Here is a 22,177-nt window from a genome sequence, read left to right on the forward strand (position 1 = left end):
AGATCTTCTCCAGCCCTTCATGTCCGTGACGGCGATACAGTCTAGATTCAGCCCTTGGGCAGCTCAGTTTCTCATAAAATGATCAGTAGATTTTCTTTCAGAGAAAAAGTGGAAGAGAGAAAATCAGGAAAGCATTGGAAACACAAGGAAAACTTCACACTTGCAGAGACACAACTTGATAACACTGTGTCATAGCTCTCCCTGAAGGTACATTTTTAGGGAGAGATCGAGATCAGTGACAGCGCAAGGCAAAGAAAGCAACAACAATTTGCTTCATCATCAGCAAATTAATTCGTCCATTGGGCAGCCTAGCTTTTCAGGCTGCCTGACACCACCACCACCGCCCAGCAGCCAGCAAGCCTTGGTACAGAGCCCGCAGCCTACACCTGGCTGGCGACCTTGTTGGTCGTGGCGTCGGCCAGCTCCACAGCGGCGGCCACCTTCTTGGCGTCCTCCACCTCCGCCGCGGCGGCAGCGGCGGCCTCCCCCTTGCCGGCCGGGGCGGCGGGACCCTTGTTGTTCCGGTAGATGGCGTACAGGATCAGCTGCGTCAGGCCCAGGAAGCTCCCGCACCCGTTGGGGATCTGCACGACGAAATGCGTTCAAGACATCAGTCTCTCCGATCAGTGACTAGACGCATGGTATTGGTCTCCACGCTGTGGCTGCACTGAACATTGATGCGCTGCTGTTCGCTGTCGCGACAAGAAAGGGCGCGGCGCTGCTGCTCTATGCTTGGTCCAATCCTGTCCGTGCACAGGCAGGGGCGGCGCACGGTCCCCGTCGGCGGGGAGAGCGTCGCGTTGCTGCGACTTGCGCGCACTGTGCCTGCGCATGCCTTCCTGTGGGTGTGGTGGCCACTGGCCACTGGCCACACTGCTGGAGGCTGGAGGCTGGAGCCCGTGCCCATGACCGTGCATCGCTCGGCAAAGCAGGCATGTGCGCCTGGCTCTGGTTGTGGGGGGCACCGAAAGGGGAACCGACGCATGGACATTGGACGGTAGTCACGGTACTGTGCCGGCCAGCGGCGTTCAGCTTCAACGGCAACAGCTAGCCGTGGCAGTGAGTGGGTTCCAAGTACCCATCGGCGGCCCGCACGTACAGCCGGCAGCGGATAGGATCTCCTCGTCATCAGAGTGCTAATTTGCCGGCCGGTGTGTCGAAAAGGTAATGGACAGCTCGATAGGTCAGAGTCAGAGAGAGAGAGTCGTACAATGATGAAGGGGTCGCGGCCGAGGAGGCCGTAGATGAACCAGGAGGTGCCGCAGAGGAACACGGACAGGGAGAGCAGGAACGGCATAAACTCCACGCTCTTCGTCTTGATCACCAGCCTCTGCACGCACAAGCACACATCTCACGACTCCGCACACGTAGTCGATGGAGATAGACTAGCATGAGTACGTACGGCGATCGCTCCGCCGCTTCATTACACTTACCATGATGGAGAGCGGCGAGGCGTACATGCAGATGGAGAAGATGGTGGCGGCGAGGCCGCAGAAGATCTTGCGGCCGTTGCCGTGGAGGGCCAGCAGCGAGATGAGCACCACCGCGGCGAAGATGGAGGTGACGATGCCCAGCAGGCCCAGCATCCGCAGCCGGATCCGCCGCTCCGCGAAGATGAGAAAGATCACCACGTAGATGGCCTCGATCAGCGACCCCGTCCCGTTGATCGTCGTCACCAGGATGTTGTTCGGGGACACGAACGGCAGCCCGTACCTACATGATTTCATTCAGACAAAAAATTCAGCAAAAAATCAGACGACGACGACGAACACATGAGCACATGCAAAACGCTTTGCCTGGCCCTGCAAGGGTGCGTGAAAAATCAAGCGGCGGGACCTTTTCTTGCCTACCGGAGAAAACAAGTACCACACCAAAATCATCATAACCAGAAGATCCGTAACCAAAAAGCATGAGAACTTTTTGGAGCTACACAAACTCTTGAACGTGAAGCCGCATGTGCTAGCACAAGGCCCGTGTGGCCCACATGTCATCTCCATCCTGGCAGTGCCGACAGGCTCCACGGACTGTGGCACGTAAAAGCTTTCTTGTTCATAGCAGTCGTTGTCACAGTGCTGGCGGGTGGGTCCACGAGTTCCATTCTATCTACAGGACGAATTGGACAGAGGCTACTACGCTACGAGCCAATCCTTGCTTCATCCAGCATTCCAGCAAAACATGCAGTATTTCCGAAGTGTAAAAATAGGCTCCTACTGCACGACAGTTTTACTGGTTTTATTTACAGCCACTGCCATGTTGCAAGAATACTAGTGGTATATACTAAATGAACCTGCTTAAGAATATCAAGACCATCTAATCTGCATGGGTCTATTGACTGTGAAGTCTGAACTCGAATAAACATCAGGGGTAAAAAGTGATTGCTCTGAAGAAACACGAATGATGTGAACTGTGCTCATGCACATGTTGTGTTCGAGAATAGTTGGTTACCAAGCCGATAGGAGGCAGTTGAGCAGCGTCATGTTGTAGGGCACGCCGGAGAAGTCCTCCGTCGAGCGCTTCTTGATGATCCTCCAGAAGGTGACGCTGCAAAAAATTTCACCAGATTTCCAACCGGTCAGAAGAAACCTGCGGCGTACGTGCCCCTCACTGCTGAGGCAGAGGAAGCAGGAAAAGGTGCGGCATGGTTGTGCAGAAGAAGCATTCCAGATGATAAAGGTGCTTGCTTTTCAGGAAATTCAGACATTCAGATTTCATTTTTTTGTGTTCTGCTTCCCCCAATTTCACTAAAAAAGGATTGAACCTAAAAGATGAGAAAACCTTCTCTCTCTCTCTCTCTCTCTCTCTCTCTCTCTCTCTCTCTCTCTCTCTCTCTCTCTCTCTCTCTCTCGCTCGCTCGTTTCCCCTTTGTTCTAGTCTTTGTTAAATATAAGTACATATCTTGCTTCTCTGTTTTTTAAGCACGATTTCAGACAGTCAGAACCAGAAGAAGCCGGGTTACATGGAATCAAAACTTACACAGGCGACAGGAAGAGGAAGAGCGCAATGACATTCCCTGAAAAACATAGCAAAGAAAGCTTAGACAAGTCGACCAACCTCAGGCAGAGGCATACGAACACAGACAGAAAATCAGAGAGAGAAGGAGAGGCAGCCATGGCACTCACCGGAAACTCCGAAGAAGAACCTCGCGATGTGCTCCATCTCGGCGCACGCCCCTTCAATTCAGCTCCCTTTTCACCGAGCTGAGCTGAGCGTCTCTTGGCCTGAAACCAAAATGGAGGCGAACAGAGGTGGACGAGAGGGGGTGGTGTCCTTCCCTCGGTCCAGGGGAGCACGCCCAAGTCCCAACAGCTAGCTAGCAATGACTGAACCACTCGGCTGCACGGGAGGCAACGCAAATCCGGTTTCTCTGTGGGTGTGTGTCACTCGGTGAAGCAGGAGATGAGCGGTGAGGCTATATATAAGAGGCGTGGAAGGTGTCAAGGTGAGATCTTGGGAGGTAGGAGAAGGGGCCATGGCAACCGGCCGGCCAAGCGCTTGCTCGGCTGGTAGACGGTGGCTGTGAGCCGTGAGCGTGAGCGGTACGTCTGCCTGTGCTCCAGCCCACAGCTACTGGAGTTTTCTCCCTTCTTTTCTGAAAGTTCGCAGCTACTGGAGTTTGGAGGAAGCCCATACGATCTTATCTTGCTCAGTCCTGTTCGAACAAACACGTACTATCTTGGAATGTACTACGCACTAGTACTCCGCATCGACACTAGAAAACATAGGCTTGCCATCTGATTTCTCGTTCAGGTTTGCCTGCTGTCGTTTCAAAAGAGTGAAAATGTGAAGTAGTGCCTGAAAACTGTTCGGTGACCGCGGTAAAAAAAAGGTTAGACGAGCAACTTTTCCATACGTTCATATACTGTGGAAAGTGGAGACTACTATGTTTAGGCGGAGATAGGAGAAGGCATTTGCGTTTTCTTGCTGGTTGTGCACGCAACGGAAGCCTTGAACTTGCTAACAGGAACAGGCGTGCATTCCTGCTGTAGCACCAACGGCCGGAATCCTCGGAGTAGGGAGCAGCAAAATTCGTGTGACAGCGCGCGTAATCCTCCGTCCCGTGCCCGCGCCGGGTAGGTCGTCTGATAGTCTGCTCTGCTCCTGGGGCCTCTGGGTGTGGCCCCTGCCATGCCATGCCATGCCATGCCATGCGCCTGCGGCCTGCAGAGCTGGTGTGTGGCGGCACCTAGCCGGACGGGGGCCTCACGGGACAAATAGTTGCAGGCAAATCGGGTATCCCATGGCCAACTGACCACTGAAGAATCTGAAATGGTTGGTTCCTTTTCAAAAAAAGAAACGAAATGGTTTGTACCGAAGTCCGAACCACCGATCATCTGGAGCACGTACTGTGTTCACGGGGAGGATCGGATCCTCCCCATCATGCCGTCATGTGATCGCTGGTGTTACGTGCCAGCGTTCGCCGTTCGGCGGCGGAGGATCCGGGCGGGCGGAGTCCCCTGTAGGCTGTAGCCTGTAGGCGGCGGCGGGCGGCGGCCACGGAGGCGTGGAGGCAACAGAACAGAGCGATCCGCGCGAGAAGCCGACGAGGAGAAGAGTCACCGCGGGCGTAATTCCCGGCTGTCCCGTCTGCTTCCGAGGTGCGAGCCTTTTCCCCTCCCCTGGCCGCGGCGGACCCGCGGCACGTACGGGGTGCGGGCGGCGGCGGTTGCCCCCCCCTGACCCCCGTCCCAACAAGATCGATGCGCACCGCACGCTACCGGTGTCCAGACCTGGCGTGCCCGCCCGGGCCTCCACAGCAACGCAGGGTGCGCGCTCCATATGACCTCACGCGCCCTGCAACGCAGCTCCCTCCCCCGCATCGCGCTTCAGCGCCCTGGCGTTTTGGCGAAAGTGGCCGGACATTGTGGCGCATCTGTGCCCGTCTCTGTGCATGCCCGTTGCCCACAGAACATATGCGGGAGCGAAGTGGTGCGCGGCCGCTCTGTGCCCCCCGTCGCGGCCGCTGCCTGCTCCTACGCGCGCATGCCTCCGCCCAGGACCCCCGAAGACAACTCTGCACGCTCATACTCTGCCATTCATCACAAAAACAGCTCAGACGTCGTCACACGCACACCCTCACCGTGTATGCTTGAAACGGTCGCAATCATGCTTTTCATGACACAAAAGAAATGTATTATAGTAGCCATCTATCAGTTCGTTGTTGATTTGTTCTCTTTTTCCTAATTTTTTTCTGGCGCTATGTTTAGGTGGTACGAGCGGCTATCATCACGTACAGTGCACCACAGCGCGTGGAGCTCGTCATCCAAAGCTGCAAGCAACTGTAGGACCGGATTGGTTGGAGCCATGCGCTCACCATTTTCTTTATACATCATGCCGGATGGCAGGCAAGTCGCAAGCCATGCGATCATTTCAAAATGAACCCTGCAACGACAGATGAAATTCATCGATCTGGTTCCTTGCCCACGGACAGGATTAGTCAACACTAACAAGTGACGAGCTAGATCTCGCGGAGCAGGATGGATCATTAACTTTCAGTCCTTGACCAAAGCCGTTACGCAGGATCATTTTGGTCCCGGAAATGCGTCTGGCTCATCAATCATCGAGGATCAACCGTACGATCACGATTCCAGAAAAGAGACGATAGCTGACGGGCGCCGTGCATTGCATGTTTGCATCTGCGTTGCGTGTGGTCCTCGCCAAGGGCAAGAGGCCGGCCGGTCCATCATCACATCTGATGGCGCTCTCTCCCTGCGTTGGCTACATGCGCGCAGCAAAACCAGGGACGACGCACACGGCTGGATGGCCGCTCCGCTAATCGACGGATATCTCCGAATATATATCACGCATGGCGTGTATGTGTTTATGCCATACATGTTGCCAGCCCGATGATTCGACGTCTTATCCCCCACATGCGATGCAAAAGGCAGCAGCTTGCAGGCCCAGATAACCTTTCGGGTTGGATGCTTTCTCTGGAAAGAGGGAGGAAAAGGTCGCGTCGTTGAGCTGGGCATTAATGGGTACAGAGCCACACGAGCGTGCGGGCGCGATTGCCAGCGCGCTGGAGATAGATGATGGGGGCGCGCGCGCGCGCGTAGGAGCTTGTGAGCTAGGCCACGCAGCTACTGAGCTACTGCGAGCAGAGGAAATGGCGTCGTCATCTGACTGTGGAAACACCGGCGGGAAGCAGGTGAGAGGATGCGGTCAAAGCTAGCGTCCGGTCGCGGCTCTCGATCCGTCGGTCGGTTCGCGCATTGCCGTTGCGCGCGGTGGGATCGGCTGGCCTGGCGTTTTCCTCTCCTCGTCAGCGCCGGCCGGCCGCCGTGATCCGGGACGGGTGAACCACGACGCGTGCGGACGGTAGGGTAGGAACGAAGGTACCGGCTGCGCGGTACGTACTTGTACGCTACGCATTTATACGTACGGCTACGCCTAGGAGACACTTCCATTAACGTTCGTGAAACACAGGTGGGGTAGACTCTTAATGCTATCCGTTAGATTAAGTTGACTCGATGGCATGTGTTGTAGAGAGCTTCCGGCTGAACAATTCTGTACGGTGGATGCGTATCGAAATTCCAGGTTCGATCCACAGTCCGGCGCCCGTGTGCGGCGGCGCCGCCGCCGATCGGACGCGCGCGTCCCGCCCCGTCCGATCCGTGTCCCTCGCATCAATCAGGCATCCCATCACTGTCCGAAAATATATTTTCAGGATAGCTTATCGTTCGCGGTGTCATGGACACGGGGCCGTCCAGTGCTCTGGTGTCCTGTCACGCAAATGTCCGCGCGATCCTCTCTAGCTAAGCTAGGACCAGCAGCAGCGTCGCACTCGCACAGCGCGGCGGCGCCCTCCACCGTGCAACGGCTGATGGGGTCGTGACATGGACACGGACCTGATCCAGATGAACCAGGATAACCGCGACGGCGCGGCGCTCATGGCGTCGGTCGACCTCCTCAAAGGAGGTGTCTGCAGCTTCTATGTCAAATGATGACAAGAAGAGAGAATCGTCAGTTTTCTGTAGCAGCCCTGTAATAATTTCTCCTTGTCTCGTACAGGAATGCAGCAAGCAAACACAACGAGAGATCAGACCAAGCGTGATGTGATGACAAGCAAGAAAATAAGCTGTACGAGAATGTGTACGGGCAGAAGTGCTGAATTTCTCGTACAAAAACTGCACCAGCAGGCAAACCCAATCCGTGATCGCACCCAACTTGGACCGGACCGGACCGGACCACAAACTCCGTGCAGGGAGGACCCCTCAGGTCAATGGTCGCCCTCGATCAGAACTTGTGTAATGGCTCAAAATATCTTCGCTTCTGCTTCAGCAGCAGCAGCAGCATCAGATGCCAAGCTTAACGCAACAAGCAACCCGTACGCACAGCGCAGAGCATTGCGATTGCGGCCTTTTTGTTTATATAACAACTTCCATGAAAATTAGAAACGCAGTACATGGAGACGATCTGGATGATCCCAGGATACAACTGTTCAACAACTGACCTGCATGAGTGCAGGATAAATTTCTTCTTACAGAATCTGAATGGTTCCAAGCCTGAATAGCGAATAGCATGACTGAATACTGAATGCCCTGAATTGCATAACTCAAAACAGGTTCGAGTCTCCATGGAGCTGCTGGCAATGCCTTCGGCGGCTTTGGCGCTGTGCCTACACATCCTGCATCATTGTTAGGGACAACGGAGAATCCCATCCATGGAGGCGGCTTTGTCCTTGCTTGGACTGACGAGCAGGAGGGTGTGATGGCCACTGGGGGCGGGGCGTGTGGGGGAGCGAGCGAGGCTGGAAAGGTGCACACGAGGACCTGCATTCATCTTTCTCATGGCCAACCCAAGTACTGCGCTCGTTCCTGCCCTTATTGTTGGAAATCGAACTGAATTGATTCAAATTGCTTGAAGAGATTGTTGGAATTGGTCATGAGGAGGCCAGAGGACTGATCAATTTGTGGCGCAACTTGTTCTGCCCACCGGAGGCACGCAACACGGCCTCGGTGGCTCCGGGTTAAAACTCACAGGTTCCCATGGTAACTTCATCGGGATCGACTTGTTACCAGCTCACCAGCGTGTCATGAACAGGAAGGCCATGAAGGGGGCAGTGCGACTTCGTCAACGCCAGGAGAAAAGGTTGGCGCGTACTGAAGCTTGTGAGTGACGGTTTGAACTGTGTCCAGGCTGGATTCTTCCTCTGCTCCATCCTCTGTAATCAGACTTGAACGGAGGAAAACTCTGAACATTCTTCCTCTGCTCCATGCTCTCCCAAAATTCAGACCCCTGCTAGCTTAATCCCTCTAATTCTTGTTCTAATCCCTTGCGAGATCGTAACAATTGGTATCCATAGCCTTCCCCCACAAATCCCCACCACGAATCCCCACCGAAATTCTTTCCAATTGCTTGCGAGTTCGCTCTGACGCCTGCGAAGAAGCCGTCCAAGTTTATTTCGGTGGCAATTTGGCAAAGCCACCTCTTGGCGGTGGCAAAAAGCCAATTCTCTCCGAGCGCAGATGGCGGATTCAATCGAGAATCTCTCGACGAAGCTTGAAGGGTTTGACGCGGTGATGCAGAAGATCCTGGACAAGGTCACTACCTTCGAGTCCTGGCAGTCGTCGGCTGACAGGTCCCTCTCTGCTCACCAAGGCGGACGACGCGGCGGCTCCGCTTCAGCGCCTCGAGTCGACTCCTCCGCCGCCGCCACCGCCACCGCTGCCACAACCTCCGATCCGGCCGGCTCCACCTCCGCCTCCGATGTCGGCGCGCGTCTCCCCCTTTGACCTCAACCTGGCTCCGGAACAGGTGGCGCGCCAGCCTGCGCAGACCTGGGAGCGGCCCCGTGGGCACCGTCATGATTCGAGCAACCGGGATGTTGGCGGTGGGATCCTTGGTTCTCCTCCGCCACGCCTGATCACGGGTATGTCTAACAACCCTCTCCCTCGCACGCATGATTTCCTGTTTGAGGAGGGATCGAGCAGTTCGCGTTCTGCCCCTAAACCCAAAATCGAATTTCCGCGATTCGATGGGCAGAACCCTAGGCTGTGGAAGGACCGCTGCGAGCTCTATTTGGAGGTGTACAGCGTCAGCGATGCGCTGAAACCGCGATTTGCAGCGCTCAATTTTGAGGAGACTGCCGCGGCTTGGCTCCAAACTGTGGAGTTGCGCGATAGGATTAGTTCCTGGCATGCTTTGCACACTGCTGTTTGTGAGCGTTTTGATTAGGACCAGTACCAGCTGCACCTGAGGCTGTTGGATAACTTGCGCCAAACTGGTTCGGTAGCTGAGTATTATGCTAAGTTTGAAGAGCTTGTTCATTGCATTTTGCTTTACAATGATGCTTATAATGACGTTTACCTCGTTACTCGGTTTATGGGGGGCTTGAAAGAGGAAATTCGTGCACCCATTGCTTTACATCGTCCAAATTCTGTCGATACTGCGAGTGCTCTTGCCCTGTTACAGGAAGAGGAGCTCAACTCATCTCGGCGCACCCAGCCGTTCAAGTATGACGCTCACGAGTTTGGCAAGTCAAGCAGCTGGGTTTGCTCTGCCTCTGACAAAGCCAAGTCTTCTTTCACGAAGAATGAACCGAAGAAGCTCGAAAAGCCTGCTGTGGATGAAAAGTGGAATGCACTTCTGGCTCACAGGAAGGCTAACGGCTTATGCTATACCTGTGGTGAGAAGTGGACTGGCCGAGGACACAAGTGCCCGAAACAAGTGTCCATTCATGTTTTGCAAGAGCTCATGGAAATGTTTCAGTTGGAAGTGGAGTCTGATTCTGAGTCCACTGATGAGGAGCAGTGTTCTGATGATACTGTTTGCGCTGTGCAAGGAGCTGACACGCAACAGACCCCAAAGAAACGCAAGACTATGAGGTTCAGAGGCTTTCTAGGCAAATAAGAGATACTGATTTTATTAGATTCAGGAAGTGTGGGCACATTTATCAGTTCTGATATTGCAGCTCAGTTTACTTGTCAACTTCAGCCTTGTGAAGAAATGAAATATTCTACAGCTGATGGCAGCCTGATGATTTCTAATCAGATGATACCTAAATATCAGTGGGTCATTCAGAACCACTCTCTTTCTTAGGATGTTAGAGTTCTACCCTTGAAATGCTTCGACATGATCCTTGGGGCTGATTGGCTGGAGGACCATAGTCCTACATGGACTCATTGGAAGAAGAAGCAAATGAGATTTCTACTCAATGGCAGAAGAGTAATGATCCAAGGTATTCAGGATGTCACTTCTTCTTGCAAAGCTATCAGTGGGGGCAAACTCAAAGGTCTGATTAGAAGGAACGCAGTTTCTCACTGTGTTGAGTTTCATAGAATTCCAAGTGGTCAGGCTAACAATTTTGTGTGCACTGTTCAGGATGATCAGCTGTCTGACAGTTTCAGCCACTTGCCTCCTGCTGTTGCGGCATTGATAAATCAGTTTGAGCATCTGTTTCAGGAACCTTTTGAGTTACCTCCTTCTAGACAGGAGGATCACCATATTCCATTAATTCCTTGTGCCCAACCTGTGAACATTAGGTCCTGTAGGTATTCCCCTCATCAGAAAACAGAAATTATTACTGAAATACTTCAAAAAGAGGTTATCCAGCACAGTTCTAGTCCCTTTGCCTCTCCAGTCCTATTAGTGAAGAAAAAGGATGGTACCTGAAGATTTTGTGTCAATTATAGACACCTGAATGCTATCACAGTCAAGAACAAGCACCCCCTGCCTGTGGTGGATGAACTATTGGATGAGCTAGCTGGTGCCAAATGGTTTACCAAACTGGATTTTAGATCAGGTTATCACCAGATAAGAGTTGCTAAGGGTGATGAACCTAAAACTGCCTTTAAAACACATGGTGGCCTTTATGAATTCAAGGTTATGCCCTTTGGGCTTACAAATGCACCTGCATCTTTTCAAAGTATAATGAATAAGATATTTGCTCCCGTACTAAGGAAGAGTGTTTTGGTGTTCATGGATGATATACTGGTCTATAGTCCCTCTTTGGAAGATCATGTTCTCCATTTAACTGCAGTGTTCAAAATTCTGACCAGTAATTAATTTCTGATGAAGAGATCCAAATGTGTGTTTGCCCAGCAACAGTTCGAATATCTGGGCATTTAATCATAGCTACTGGAGTTGCTACAGAACCATCTAAAATACAGGCAGTATTTGACTGGCCAGTTCCTACAAACTTGAAACAGCTAAGAGGATTTTTGGGCCTCACAGGATATTACAGGAGGTTTATAAGGCACTATGCTATGCTCAGTAAACCACTCACTTTACTGCTCAAAAAGGAAATTCAGTTTCAGTGGACTCCTACTCAGGAAGCCTTTGAGTTACTCAAGCAAGCTCTTGTACAAGCACCAGTACTTGCAATTCCAGATTTTACCAAGCAATTTGTGGTCGAAACAGATGCTAGTGATGCTGGTTTTGGAGCTGTGTTAATGCAAGATGGCCATCCTATTTCCTATTTGAGCAAACCAATTTCTGGCAAGAATCAGGCTCTGTCAACTTATGAGAAGGAGTGCATGGCTATGTTATTAGTAGTTGAGAAATGGAGATCTTATATCTTACATCAGGAATTCCTCATTAGAACTGATCACAGAAGCTTGCTCTTTTTAACAGAGCAAAAAGCAACAAACAAAACTGCAACAAAAGGCCCTCCTAAAGCTTATGGATCTCACATTCAGAATCCAATATAAAAAGGGGTGAACAATGCTGTTGCTGATGCTCTCTCTCTCGCTGCCATGACAAGACTCAGTTCCATCTCTGTGTTGTTTCTACTTGTAATCCAACTTGGATTGAAAAGTTGAAGGAAGGTTACGCTTGATGACTCTGCTGCTCAGCAACTTATCACTGAGCTCTGCATCTCTCCTACTGGCAACAAGGATTTTATTCTTCAGGATGGTCTTCTTAAATACAAAGGCAGGGTATGGGTAGGTAACAATCCCTTGGCCCAATCTCACATCTTACAGGATTTACATTGCAGTGGGGTGGGAGGACACTCGGACGTGCAAGTCACTTATCACCGAGTGAAGTCTCTTTTTGCCTGGCCTAAGTTGAAAGCCTCTGTTACTGCTTATGTGCAAGCATGTGACATTTGCCAGCAAGCAAAGGGTGATCATGTCAGGTACCCGGGTTTGTTGCAGCCGTTGCCAGTTTTTGACAAGGCATGGAAGGTGGTAAGTCTGGATTTCATAGAGGGTCTGCCCAAATCACAAGGACATGATGCTATTTTAGTGGTGATTGATAAATTCTCAAAATATGCCCACTTCTTACCATTAGCAAATCCTTTTACTGCTCTGACTGTGGCTAAGCTTTACTTCAACAATGTCTATAAACTTCATGGTCTGTCAGAGGCCCTTATTTCTGACAGAATTTTTACAAGCAAACTATGGCAGGAGTTGTTCAGACTGTCAGACACTCAATTGCTCATGAGCTCTTCGTATCACCCTCAAAAGATGGTCAGACCGAACGACTGAATCAATGTCTCGAGGCATTTCTGAGATGCACTGTCCATTCTTGTCCTAAACAGTGGAGCAAATGGATCTCATTGGCAGAATTCTGGTATAATACATCTTTTCATTCTGCATTGGGCAGCACCCCCTTTGAAGTATTATATGGGCATCCTCCTCGACATTTGGGCATCTCAAATCCATCGGATGTTTCTGTCCCTGATCTGGCTGAGTGGCTGAAAGACAGAGATTTGTTAATACGTCTAATTCAGCAGCAACTCCTTCGTGCGCAACAGCGTTATGAAATCTCAGGCTGTCTCTCATCGACCAGAACGAGAATTCCTGGTGAATGATATGGTTTATCTGAAGTTGCAACCCCACATTCAGTCAGTCTGTCGCCTCCAGAAGCAATCAGAAACTTGCATTTCGCTATTATGGGCCTTTCAGAGTGTTGCAACGAGTTGGGGATGTGGCTTATGGTTTGGATCTGCCTGCTTCTGCCTTGATTCATCCTTTGGTGCACGTTTCTCAGATAAAAAAGCATGTGCCGCCTTTAACAGAGGTCAGTACGAATCTGTCAACGGTTTGTACAGAGCCTGAGGATGAGGTGCCTCCCCTTTGTGTGATTGACTCAGCTATGCGTCGGATTGGTGGTTCGGCTGCTGTCAAGCTTCTGGTGTATTGGGACACTCCTTCGCTGTGCAATTGGGAAGATGAACAGGATCTTCAGTGGTGCTTTCCACAAGCTCCAGCTTGGGGTCAAGCTGGATTTCAAGCCCAAGCTGGATTTCAAGCGGAGGGGAATGTCATGAACAAGAAGGCCATGTAGCGGGAAGTGCGACTTCGTCTACGCTAGGAGAAAAGCTTGGCGCGTACTGAAGCTTGTGAATGATGGTTTGAACCGTGTCTAGGCTGGATTCGTTTATGGGCCGAGTTGTGGGCCGTGTGTGGCCGTTCGTGGGGCTCTGGCGTCTGAATATATATCGCAGCGCCATCCTCTAATCAGATTTGAACTGGAGGAAAACTCTGAACATTCTTCCTCTGCTCCATTGTCTCCCAAAATTCAGACCCCTGCTAGCCTAATCCCTCTGATTCTTATTCTAATCCCTTGCGAGATCGTAACAGTTACCAGGGGAACTCTCGCCGGAACAAAATTCTCGAGCGCACGAAATGAAGAATAGGAGAGCAACAAGCACGGTGAGGCGATGAATGAAGCTGAACAAATCTAGGATGCCTAATCGTGATTCTAGTTAGGGGGTTTTGTGCAAAATTTGAGGGGATCGTGTGCAAAATGGATTCACCAAGCGCCGCGGCAGAGAAAGCGGCGGCGGCGGCGGCTCCGGGCACGCGCGGACCTCCTAGGCATTGTGCAGCGCAACGGATTCCGTGATGAGACTCTCCATTTTCTCCCCTTGGTGACAGGGATCCACGAGATCGTGAGGACCCCGAGCGGACGCCGGCGCCGCGACGATGAGGACTCTGGTGCCTGAGATGAAGAGGGCGGATCAAAAGCGCAAAGGAGGTGTGTCCAGGGAAAAGAGAAGAGACCCCGGCTAGGAGGTCCCGTCCGTGAGGCCTTGCCAACCATGGCCATGGAGGAGGTGAGCGAAATCCTGCAGAGAGGCTGAAAAGGTCTTATAGAAGATGGCTTCACTGACTGAAGAATGTCACATCTCTCACCTCTAATCAATCTCATCTCTTCCACCACATCTTGGCGGTGGAGAAGAAATTCAGGCATGCTAAAACTGAGAGCAATTGGTCCCCAATCTCTCGAACTAGTGTTCTGCTGCTTAAACTGAACCTTGCCAGTTGGACGAAGCACTGTCAGCTGACAAGCTGGCTGTGCTCAATAGTCCTGAGATTGAGCTGTGCAACTATTCAGCTTGGCTCCACTTGCTAAAGATCGCCATTGTACGGGATTACTCTGCAAAGTTCAGATTTGGATAAAAGCCAACAAGCGTCCACTATATAGTCTAGATTTATTTGTGGTTTGGAATGAAACGAATTTTTACAGTCAAGTTGCACCACTGTATTGAAATAGGAAGTTTCGGCGAGCCCTGGTATTCATCACTTCTAACATAAGGATTGAAGGTTGATTGTTGTAGGAAAGAGGGAGGGACATAGCCAAGCTGGCAAGATCAACTACAATGCCTGATTATCACTACTTTGCAGTCTGCCGTTACTAGTGAGCTTGCACCCACGTCTTGTGCCGTGCTTCACTTAGTGCAAGTCTCTGTTCTCAATTCCCACATTATTTCGATTTCAGATGTTGAGATGCTGCTCGAAGGCTCTTATAGGTTTCTGAATATTTTTTTTGCAGGAAATGGTTTCTGAATATCAACTCATGGGCTATTGAGCTTACAGACAAGGGCCAATTGAGCTTACAGAGATCAACGATCCATTTCCATGAGACCCAGAATGCAGCAAGACCGTGTGATCTGGCAGACAATTCCATGGCTTAGTCAACATCCGACTTTCACAGGCTTGCAACGGTCCAGCGGATTCTCTGCTGTTAGTTATCAAGCCGGCAGTCTGGCGGCAGCTTCCACAAGGGCAACCGGTAGCAAGTCGTTAGTCCGGTAAGCATGCATCTTTGCAACTTTGCATTCGTGGAACAAGCCATCCGTGTCATCCTACAGCATGAAGGTACTCATCCGTGATTCTCTCAAACACCAAGAAATCAAAAGAATCAGAAAAGAAACATATACCAATGTCCATGTACTGTAGACGAGCAGAGTACTGGACCCAAGTTAGCCCAAATCTAAACTTGAGAGCGCACCGCAGTTAGCCCAAATCAAGCGCTCCCAGCCAGGCTAACCAACCAACACTCCGCGTCAACAAAAACCCGCCGCGAAGCACCGTTTCCTCGGTTAGCTAAGCTTTCAGGTTCCAACAACACAACCACAAACCCCCACGAACGGCATCCTCCCCGCCGCCCAGGCGCCGACGCGTCCACCCGCCCTGCAATGCAACCGCCAGCCTCCGTCGCGCGCCTTCATATCTCCTCCGTTTCCTTCTCCCTCCATACCCGAGACCGCGACTCCACTGCAAGCACCCTTCTCCATTCTTGCCCACCCGATCTCGGGCACCCTTCTGCAAGCACCGGAGGCTCGAACGTCATCAGCTCAAGGGCAAGAGGAACCATTCGCAGAGAACCAGCCGCGTGTGCATGGCGCCGAGCAAGCTCCGGCAGGCGCTGGGCGCGGCCAAGGACCAGACGACCATCGCGCTCGCCAGGGTGGGCGGCGCGGACGACGAGGTGGCCGCGGACGTCGAGGTGGCAATCGTCCGGGCCACCGCGCACGGCGAGGCCCTCCCCGCCGACGACCGCCACGTCGCGGAGATCCTCGCGCTGACGCGCTACTCCCGCGCGCGCGTCGCCGCATGCGTGGCCTCCGTGGCGCGCCGGCTCGGGCGGACCCGGACGTGGCCCGTCGCGGTCAAGGTGCTGGCGCTCGTGCACCGCCTGCTCGCGGAGGGGGACCCGGCGTTCGAGCAGGAGGTGTTCCTCGCCACGCGCCGCGGCAGGCGCATGCTCGACATGTCCCGGTTCCGCGACCGCGGCCGCGCGCGCTCCCGCGACTGGGACTTCGCCGCGTTCGTGCACGCGTACGCCGTGTACCTCGACGACCGGCTCAAGTGCCGGATGCAGGGCCGCCAGGGAGGCGCGGCCACCCCGAGGCATTGGAGCGTCCACGGCAGTCGCGGCAGCAGCTTCCACGACACCGCCGACGGGACAGGCGAGGTGCACGAAGCTTGGCCGGCGACCGAGACGGGCACGGAGGATCTCGTCGCGAGGGCGCAGCAGCTGAAGCACCTCCTCAACCGGTTCATCGAGTGCCGGCCGACGGGGAAGGCAAGGACGAACCGGGTGGTCACGACGGCGTTGTACAGGGTGGTGAAGGAGAGCGCGGCGATGTACTGCGAGCTCACGGAGGTGATGGTCGTGCTCATGGACCGCTTCGCCGAGCTGGACACCCCGGCTTGCGTGCGCGTCCACTCCATCTTCACCAGCCTGGCGAAGCTGGTCGACGAGCTCGACGACTTCTACGCGTGGTGCAAGGCCACCGCCGTGTGCCGCCCGTCCGACGTCCCCGAGATACAACGGGTCAGGCAGAAGAATCTGGACCTGATGGGCGAGTTCATCCGCGACAGGCTAGCGTCGGCGTCGCTGCGATGCCGCTCGCCGCCGGCGCCGCTCAGCTCGCCTTCTACCCCTGTTAGGAAGTACGACGCCAAACCAATTGATGATGAGCCGGTGCCCGAAGAGCAGCAGGTTACTGCGCGGGAGGAGAACAATACCGGCAAGGCGGCGGCGGCGGCTGAGCTTGCTGGCTCGCTCGTCGTGGTCGATGACAAGATGGCCAACCTCTTGAACTTGGACGACGACACTTTGCCGCCGTCCGGCGAGGAGCATGACCGGGACCTGACTTTGGCACTATTTGACGGTTGCTCGGCGGAAGCGACGGCGTCGGAATGGGTGGCGTTCGACGATCCATCGGAAGATTGGGAGACAGCACTGGTGCAGTCGACGAGCAGGCCCGCTACGCGGCTCGTGGAGCTCGGTGGCGGCTTCAACACGACGGTGCTCGACGCCATGTACAGCCACGCGGCGGCCAACGCGACCGTGACAAACTCGCGGGCGTTCGCGGGAAGCGCGAGCAGCGTGGCGACGCAGCCGCTTGGTGCGACGGCGCTTGCACTCTCGCCACCGCCGGGTGCCAACGCCGCCGCCGCCGCCGCCGCCGCTGCTGGCACAAGGACGGATCCATTCGCGGCGTCGCAGGCGGTGCCTCCGCCGACGTATGTCCAGATGACGGACTTGCGGACAAGGCAGCGGCTCCTTGTGCAGGAGCAGAACGCGTGGCAGCAGTATGAAAGGCAAAGGGCACCCTTTAGTTACAATCTGTTGTAAGATGGTGCGTTCGTACTGTTTGGGTGTTGGACTGTAACAAAATTTCAATTTGGAACACGGTACACGTTTAAAGATTTCCAAGACCGCTCACTAGTAGTTATTTGCGCCGTACTGGAGTGTTGCAAGCTTGCAGCAGGGTTGACTGAAGGTCAAGTACAAACGAAGGGCAATAGAGAAGACAGTAGCAGGTACAGTCTACCCAAAACTAAATAAGGCAAACTAGATCATCTTGATATAAACACTTAAAAAATATATATGTGCTACAAGTTTGCTCTGCGAGATGCAGTTCCAGCACAATAAACAGAGATAGTAAAGAGTTGCAAACACGTCAAGCACTTCCAGTACATGCCGTGGGATAGTTGTGGACTGACTACCACAAAAGCAGACAGAGCATCTTCGCAACTGCAAGATCTTGCAAGATAAACACCAGATTTGAGATTGTTTCTGATTAGGAAGATATCTTCATAGCTTCACCTTGCTGATGAAAGTATGAATTTTATGAACCAATGAAGTCCAGAAGCAGACTTCATTGACAAAATTAAGAAGACTTTGGTCAACATTCTTGCAAGATTGATCAGACTTCGACTTGATTCACCTACTATAAATGGCAGAAGGGTTAATTGCATTTTTACAGAGAATTTTGGCTTGTCCAGGAGAGCAGCAGTGTTGTAATAATAGGAGAAATTATAAGTTCACTGCAAAGTACCAACTCGATAGCAAATTATCCATGTATAATCAACAAAACACAATATACAAGCTTTAACACTTGACAGCAACTCATACCTCTGAGGTAGTTGTGTAGTGTTCATGAGAAGGGGTACCACACTGTTCAGTTCGAGCAATCGCTCCACATAAGGTTTGTGCTGCAAGTATTACCATCAACTGAAATATTATCATGCATAGAGCAGGAAATAGGTGGAAGCAAGTCGCATGCTGCTAAAGAAGCTGCAGGAGCACCCTCATTGTCATATTGAGGACGATTCAAGTCATTGTATGGCCACTGCTCCAAAGGATACTGACGAAACTGACTTTCTGGTGCCGGCAGCTTGAGGGAGGCAGTCTCCCCAGGAGGGAAGAGATCATTAATCTCTAGATAGTCGTCGACAGCACCAAACCCAGATATCATGGGTGGATTCAAACATTCAGTATTCACATAGCCAGGGGACAGGCTGTTAGCAGTAGATACACCTGACTCCACAAGCCTCACCAATTCGTTGTAGCAATAATCAGAGTTCATTTCAAGAGCTTGAGCCTCAGCTTCAGATATATCAGGGAGGCTAGCAAGCTGCAAGGAAGAAGTGTTTGCCAGCTCTCTTAGACACTCATGCAGTAACAGTTCTTAAAGAAGATCACGAAATGAGTATAATGTTTAAGAAAGCAAGTAACAGGTACATACCTTTTCACTAGCACCTCCATCATTATGCGCGGAATCATTCAGACTAGCCCACTTATCAATCTCCTCCAATGAGATTATGCTAAATTCAGTCGGATCACATGCATCTAAAGCACCAGAAGCACAGTTCGCAGTAGCCATTTCACTTCCATTATGTTTGAGCGTGTGAACATGCAGTTCATCAATAGCAGTAATGGAACTAGTACTAAACTCAAATGGTAATCCATCAGCAGAAGCAACAGTGAGGACATGTGGTTCCTTCACGACACTAGAAGTGGAAGCAACAGTGTGCTGACAAGGTGGTTCGTTAGTAGCACCTACTACTTCTGAAGATGGACAAGGCATCAGAGGGAACGCAGTTTCAGTATTTACATTGTCCCATTCTTCTTCGTTCAATGTAGCTCCATATTGCTCCCCTAATTTTGGTCCAAGGCCACTCTTCTTGAAGATTTTGCACAATACATATGCATCCTGCATAATCAACACAGTTGTTTCATATAATAATTAAAGTGATGGACCAACTACAAGTCTACAACAAATCACCAAGACAGCAATTCCTGTAAGGATATGTGCCAGTAGCATCCAAAGATCACATGTATTAATAGTTTATATTCAAATAAAATGTTGAAGTTCTTTATCTCATCTATACAAATATTTAAGTTCAGAATTCTAAGAATAACAGAGATTGGTTTGTCGCAGTGTACGCATCTATGTAAAAAACATCACATCCAGGCATCCAGCACACTTTAGATTGATACTTTGATAGTACAACAACAACAAACTGACAGAGTGACAGTTAATCCACAAAAAAAAAGGGAGTCACCATTACCTTTGAGAAGCCAGCAACATCCAGTTCACTGTCTTCCATTCGATATTCATACATCACCCAATCAGTTCGATCACCTCTTGGTGCCTTGCCTTCATGAAAAATCAATGTTTTCTTCATCCCCACAATGCGAGTGTTAAGCACAATAGTTCTATCTTTCCCAGTAGATTTCCAGAATCCAAATGGTGTTGAACGATTTGTCCTAGACCCATTTGCATATTTCTTGTCACGAGGACAAAAGAAGTACCATTCCATATCTCTGCTCTGGAGACAAGATTTATCTACATGTAAACAACAACATCGGTGTCAAGGAATGATGGTTTCATTTAACATGAAAGAAAAGCAAGCATTTGCGACTGTAAGCCAACATTTCGCACTATCAATTTCAACAAATGAGAAAACAAACAGTTTTACATGGCAAATACCTGGAAGATCCCAAGGAGCGTATTTGTACAGCTCAACCTCTGATATAGCTTCGACAAGCAGTTTCTTTCCCATGATTTTTCTTTTTAAGTAGTACGAACAAAGCTCAAGATCTGTTGGATGGAAGCGAAATCCAGGTGGAAGGGATGTTTGTGCCATTATTGCAAGATCTCAACAAGGAGATTAGCAGAAATAGTTCAGTAAATGAAAGGAGAAGCCTTGACAGTAACTCAAGGTGAATTGAATGTTCAATCAAAAAGAAAATTGGCTCAGTTTTCAAAGGGGAAATTTGGAAGGAACAGAAGACAGAAAGGAGAGAGAGAAACCAGGTCAGTTGGGAGTGAGAGGATAAGAGTCTCTCACAGGAGGAGATCTTTGTCTGAGTGCAAAGGAAGATGTTTCAGCACTCAGACAACAGTATTGGGAGAAGAGGATCTTCGTCCAAGCACAGAAAGAGGTGTACACTATCAACAAACCACAGAATGAGAAGTCGTGTACGAGACCAATGAGAAAGAGTCCTCGAGAAAACCCAAGCGAAGAGCAGTCTGAGCTGATACACCCACCAAATTGCCGAAGAGCTTGGGTGTGTGAGTTTTTGACAGGAAGGACAATAGAACTTGAGTCTTGGCGATTAGAACAACCACAACTCCTTCACATTCAACTTCAAGGCACTATCAGCACCAGAAATCCAGTGAGTTAACTTGTATCAAGTGAAATACCGTAACTTTACACTGAATATGAACCAGAAGTAGCAAGAAAGAAAGCAGATGTACTCTTCACAGACTTCAGTAGACATGAGTGACAAGAGTCAGGAACCTGAACGCACAGTGCAATAATAGCATCAACATGTATGGATGTGGAAGTGAAGGAACCTCAAAATAGGACATTTCTAAATTTGCTCGCTAAAATAATTGTGCCGTCCTAATTAAAACATCAAAGTCAACGGACAAACCAAATCAAACTATCTGACATGTATTCTTAAACTCAAACTATCAGAACTAACATCATTAGAACACAAGTCATACAGACGGAATCTAAGACAGTGCCATTGAATGCTTAATTGATTAGAAATCATTAAATCAAAACCCTGCCCTAAACAATGGAAGCAAAAGGTACCCTAAAAGTTGCCTACTACATCGATTGATTCCACGCCTCGAGTCAAAAGTACCAGATGAAGATTGATTTCACACCCAGATAAACTCAAAACTAAAGAACCAAAACTTGCATCACACACACATACCCCTAAAATGACCGTGTGATTACTAAACCATGTCCACTTAGAACTAAACCGATGAGACACAAAATCTCAACATTTCTACCCAGACCCAGGTGCGCAGGTTACCTGCACTCAAGCTTAGATCCCCGGTTCCACGCCAGCCACACTACGGACTCAATAACCCACCCAGATCACCAGAAAATAGGACAAAACGACCCTCGAATCGTTGCGCGAGACAAGCCGATCAGCACCTAGGGCTCGATCGGTGAAGCTTGAACGGATACAGCGAGGTTTTGGAGACCAAAGAACTTACGAAATGGAGGATGGAGAGGACGCAGGGAAGAGAGGAGGGGAGTGTTCAGCGCCACCGTTTCGTCAAATGGATGGGGTGCGGGGCAGGAACCAAGGCGCGGCTGCGCGCAGCGGGTGTCTTTATAACGCGGAGTGAGCCTGAGGCACTGCAAGTGGGGCCCGGTATGACTTCTGAGGACTTGTAGGGCCACCGGGACACGAGGAGGCTTCCCCTGCAAGGATGCAATTGACTTCCCTGCTCCGGTCCTCCTCCACGTGCAGAAATTGGGAAGAAGATTTTTTTATTTTTTTCTCACCGAAGTTAGGTGCCACTTGGTTAGTTGGTTCGAAAAAAAATTATCTAAGAGAGACTTTTTATGTCAGCGGTGAATGAACCATAGAGACTTTTTTTTTCAAATAGCCATAGTGGCAATTTGGTATCAAAGACGTGCTCATGATCGTGGATATTTTTATAGTGATCGCCGAGGGTCGAGAGACTCGAGACTAATCTCGGTCAATGCTCTAGAAAAACACATCGAAATAAAATCTTAATTTTGGGTTTGAGGAGGAGTTGCGATTGCTTGTTACATGGCAAGTGTTCTAATTAATATTGTTTATTTTATCAATATAGTTAAGTGGCGTGAGTAATTATATTTCCTCTTTGGTTTTTGTGCTGCATGAAAGATATTAATGATGGATGGATTCGATCTAG

The 22,177-nt window shown here is 50.8% G+C and overlaps 3 protein-coding genes across 10 annotated transcripts; 1 reads left to right on the forward strand and 2 right to left on the reverse strand.

Moving 5' to 3' along the window:
* Positions 1-67: 67 nt before the first annotated feature.
* On the reverse strand, positions 68-3,604 carry LOC112895370 (bidirectional sugar transporter SWEET1a). The gene is made up of 6 exons (XM_025963324.1): positions 3,120-3,604; positions 2,974-3,010; positions 2,446-2,541; positions 1,434-1,713; positions 1,211-1,330; positions 68-584 (listed from the first exon to the last, which is right to left on the reverse strand). The coding sequence occupies exons 1-6, from the start codon at positions 3,154-3,156 to the stop codon at positions 381-383; spliced, it is 774 nt and encodes a 257-aa protein (XP_025819109.1). The 5' UTR covers positions 3,157-3,604; the 3' UTR covers positions 68-380.
* Positions 3,605-7,509: 3,905 nt separating this feature from the next.
* LOC112891738 (putative clathrin assembly protein At4g02650) lies at positions 7,510-17,399 on the forward strand. 5 transcript variants are annotated; one of them, XM_025958676.1, is made up of 3 exons: positions 7,510-8,869; positions 14,493-14,630; positions 14,722-17,399. In XM_025958676.1, the coding sequence occupies exon 3, from the start codon at positions 15,571-15,573 to the stop codon at positions 17,314-17,316; it is 1,746 nt and encodes a 581-aa protein (XP_025814461.1). In that variant the 5' UTR covers positions 7,510-8,869; positions 14,493-14,630; positions 14,722-15,570; the 3' UTR covers positions 17,317-17,399. The 5 variants fall into 5 exon arrangements, 4 of the variants coding, with proteins under 4 accessions (XP_025814461.1, XP_025814462.1, XP_025814464.1 ...); XM_025958677.1 differs by having other exon boundaries at positions 14,507-14,630; XM_025958679.1 differs by having other exon boundaries at positions 14,507-14,586.
* A 127-nt stretch (positions 17,400-17,526) lies between these two features.
* Positions 17,527-21,580, reverse strand: LOC112891740 (NAC domain-containing protein 68-like). Of its 4 annotated transcripts, none has more exons than XM_025958683.1 (6): positions 21,488-21,580; positions 19,961-20,774; positions 19,539-19,816; positions 18,713-19,180; positions 18,100-18,601; positions 17,527-17,911 (listed from the first exon to the last, which is right to left on the reverse strand). In XM_025958683.1, exons 2-5 carry the CDS (start codon positions 20,115-20,117, stop codon positions 18,146-18,148), a joined length of 1,359 nt encoding a protein of 452 aa, XP_025814468.1. In that variant the 5' UTR covers positions 20,118-20,774; positions 21,488-21,580; the 3' UTR covers positions 17,527-17,911; positions 18,100-18,145. The 4 variants fall into 4 exon arrangements, with proteins under 4 accessions (XP_025814468.1, XP_025814466.1, XP_025814465.1 ...); XM_025958681.1 differs by having other exon boundaries at positions 17,527-17,914; XM_025958680.1 differs by having other exon boundaries at positions 17,527-18,601.
* Between the last annotated feature and the right edge of the window lie 597 nt (positions 21,581-22,177).

Source organism: Panicum hallii, chromosome 5, assembly GCF_002211085.1.
Source record: "Panicum hallii strain FIL2 chromosome 5, PHallii_v3.1, whole genome shotgun sequence".
NCBI lineage: Eukaryota > Viridiplantae > Streptophyta > Magnoliopsida > Poales > Poaceae > Panicum > Panicum hallii.

Coding starts and splice junctions, on each gene's coding strand:
- LOC112891740 (XM_025958683.1), bottom strand. CDS start 20,117: ATGGCACAAACATCCCTTCCACCTGGATTTCGCTTCCATCCAACAGAT. Junction 19,817..19,960: donor CGCTCCTTGGGATCTTCCAG/GTATTTGCCATG, acceptor GTTTACATGTAG/ATAAATCTTGTCTCCAGAGC. Junction 18,602..18,712: donor ATGGAGGTGCTAGTGAAAAG/GTATGTACCTGT, acceptor TCTTCCTTGCAG/CTTGCTAGCCTCCCTGATAT.
- LOC112895370 (XM_025963324.1), bottom strand. CDS start 3,156: ATGGAGCACATCGCGAGGTTCTTCTTCGGAGTTTCCG. Junction 3,011..3,119: donor GTTCTTCTTCGGAGTTTCCG/GTGAGTGCCATG, acceptor TATGTTTTTCAG/GGAATGTCATTGCGCTCTTC. Junction 1,331..1,433: donor CCTCGCCGCTCTCCATCATG/GTAAGTGTAATG, acceptor TTGTGCGTGCAG/AGGCTGGTGATCAAGACGAA.
- LOC112891738 (XM_025958676.1), top strand. CDS start 15,571: ATGGCGCCGAGCAAGCTCCGGCAGGCGCTGGGCGCGGCCAAGGACCAG.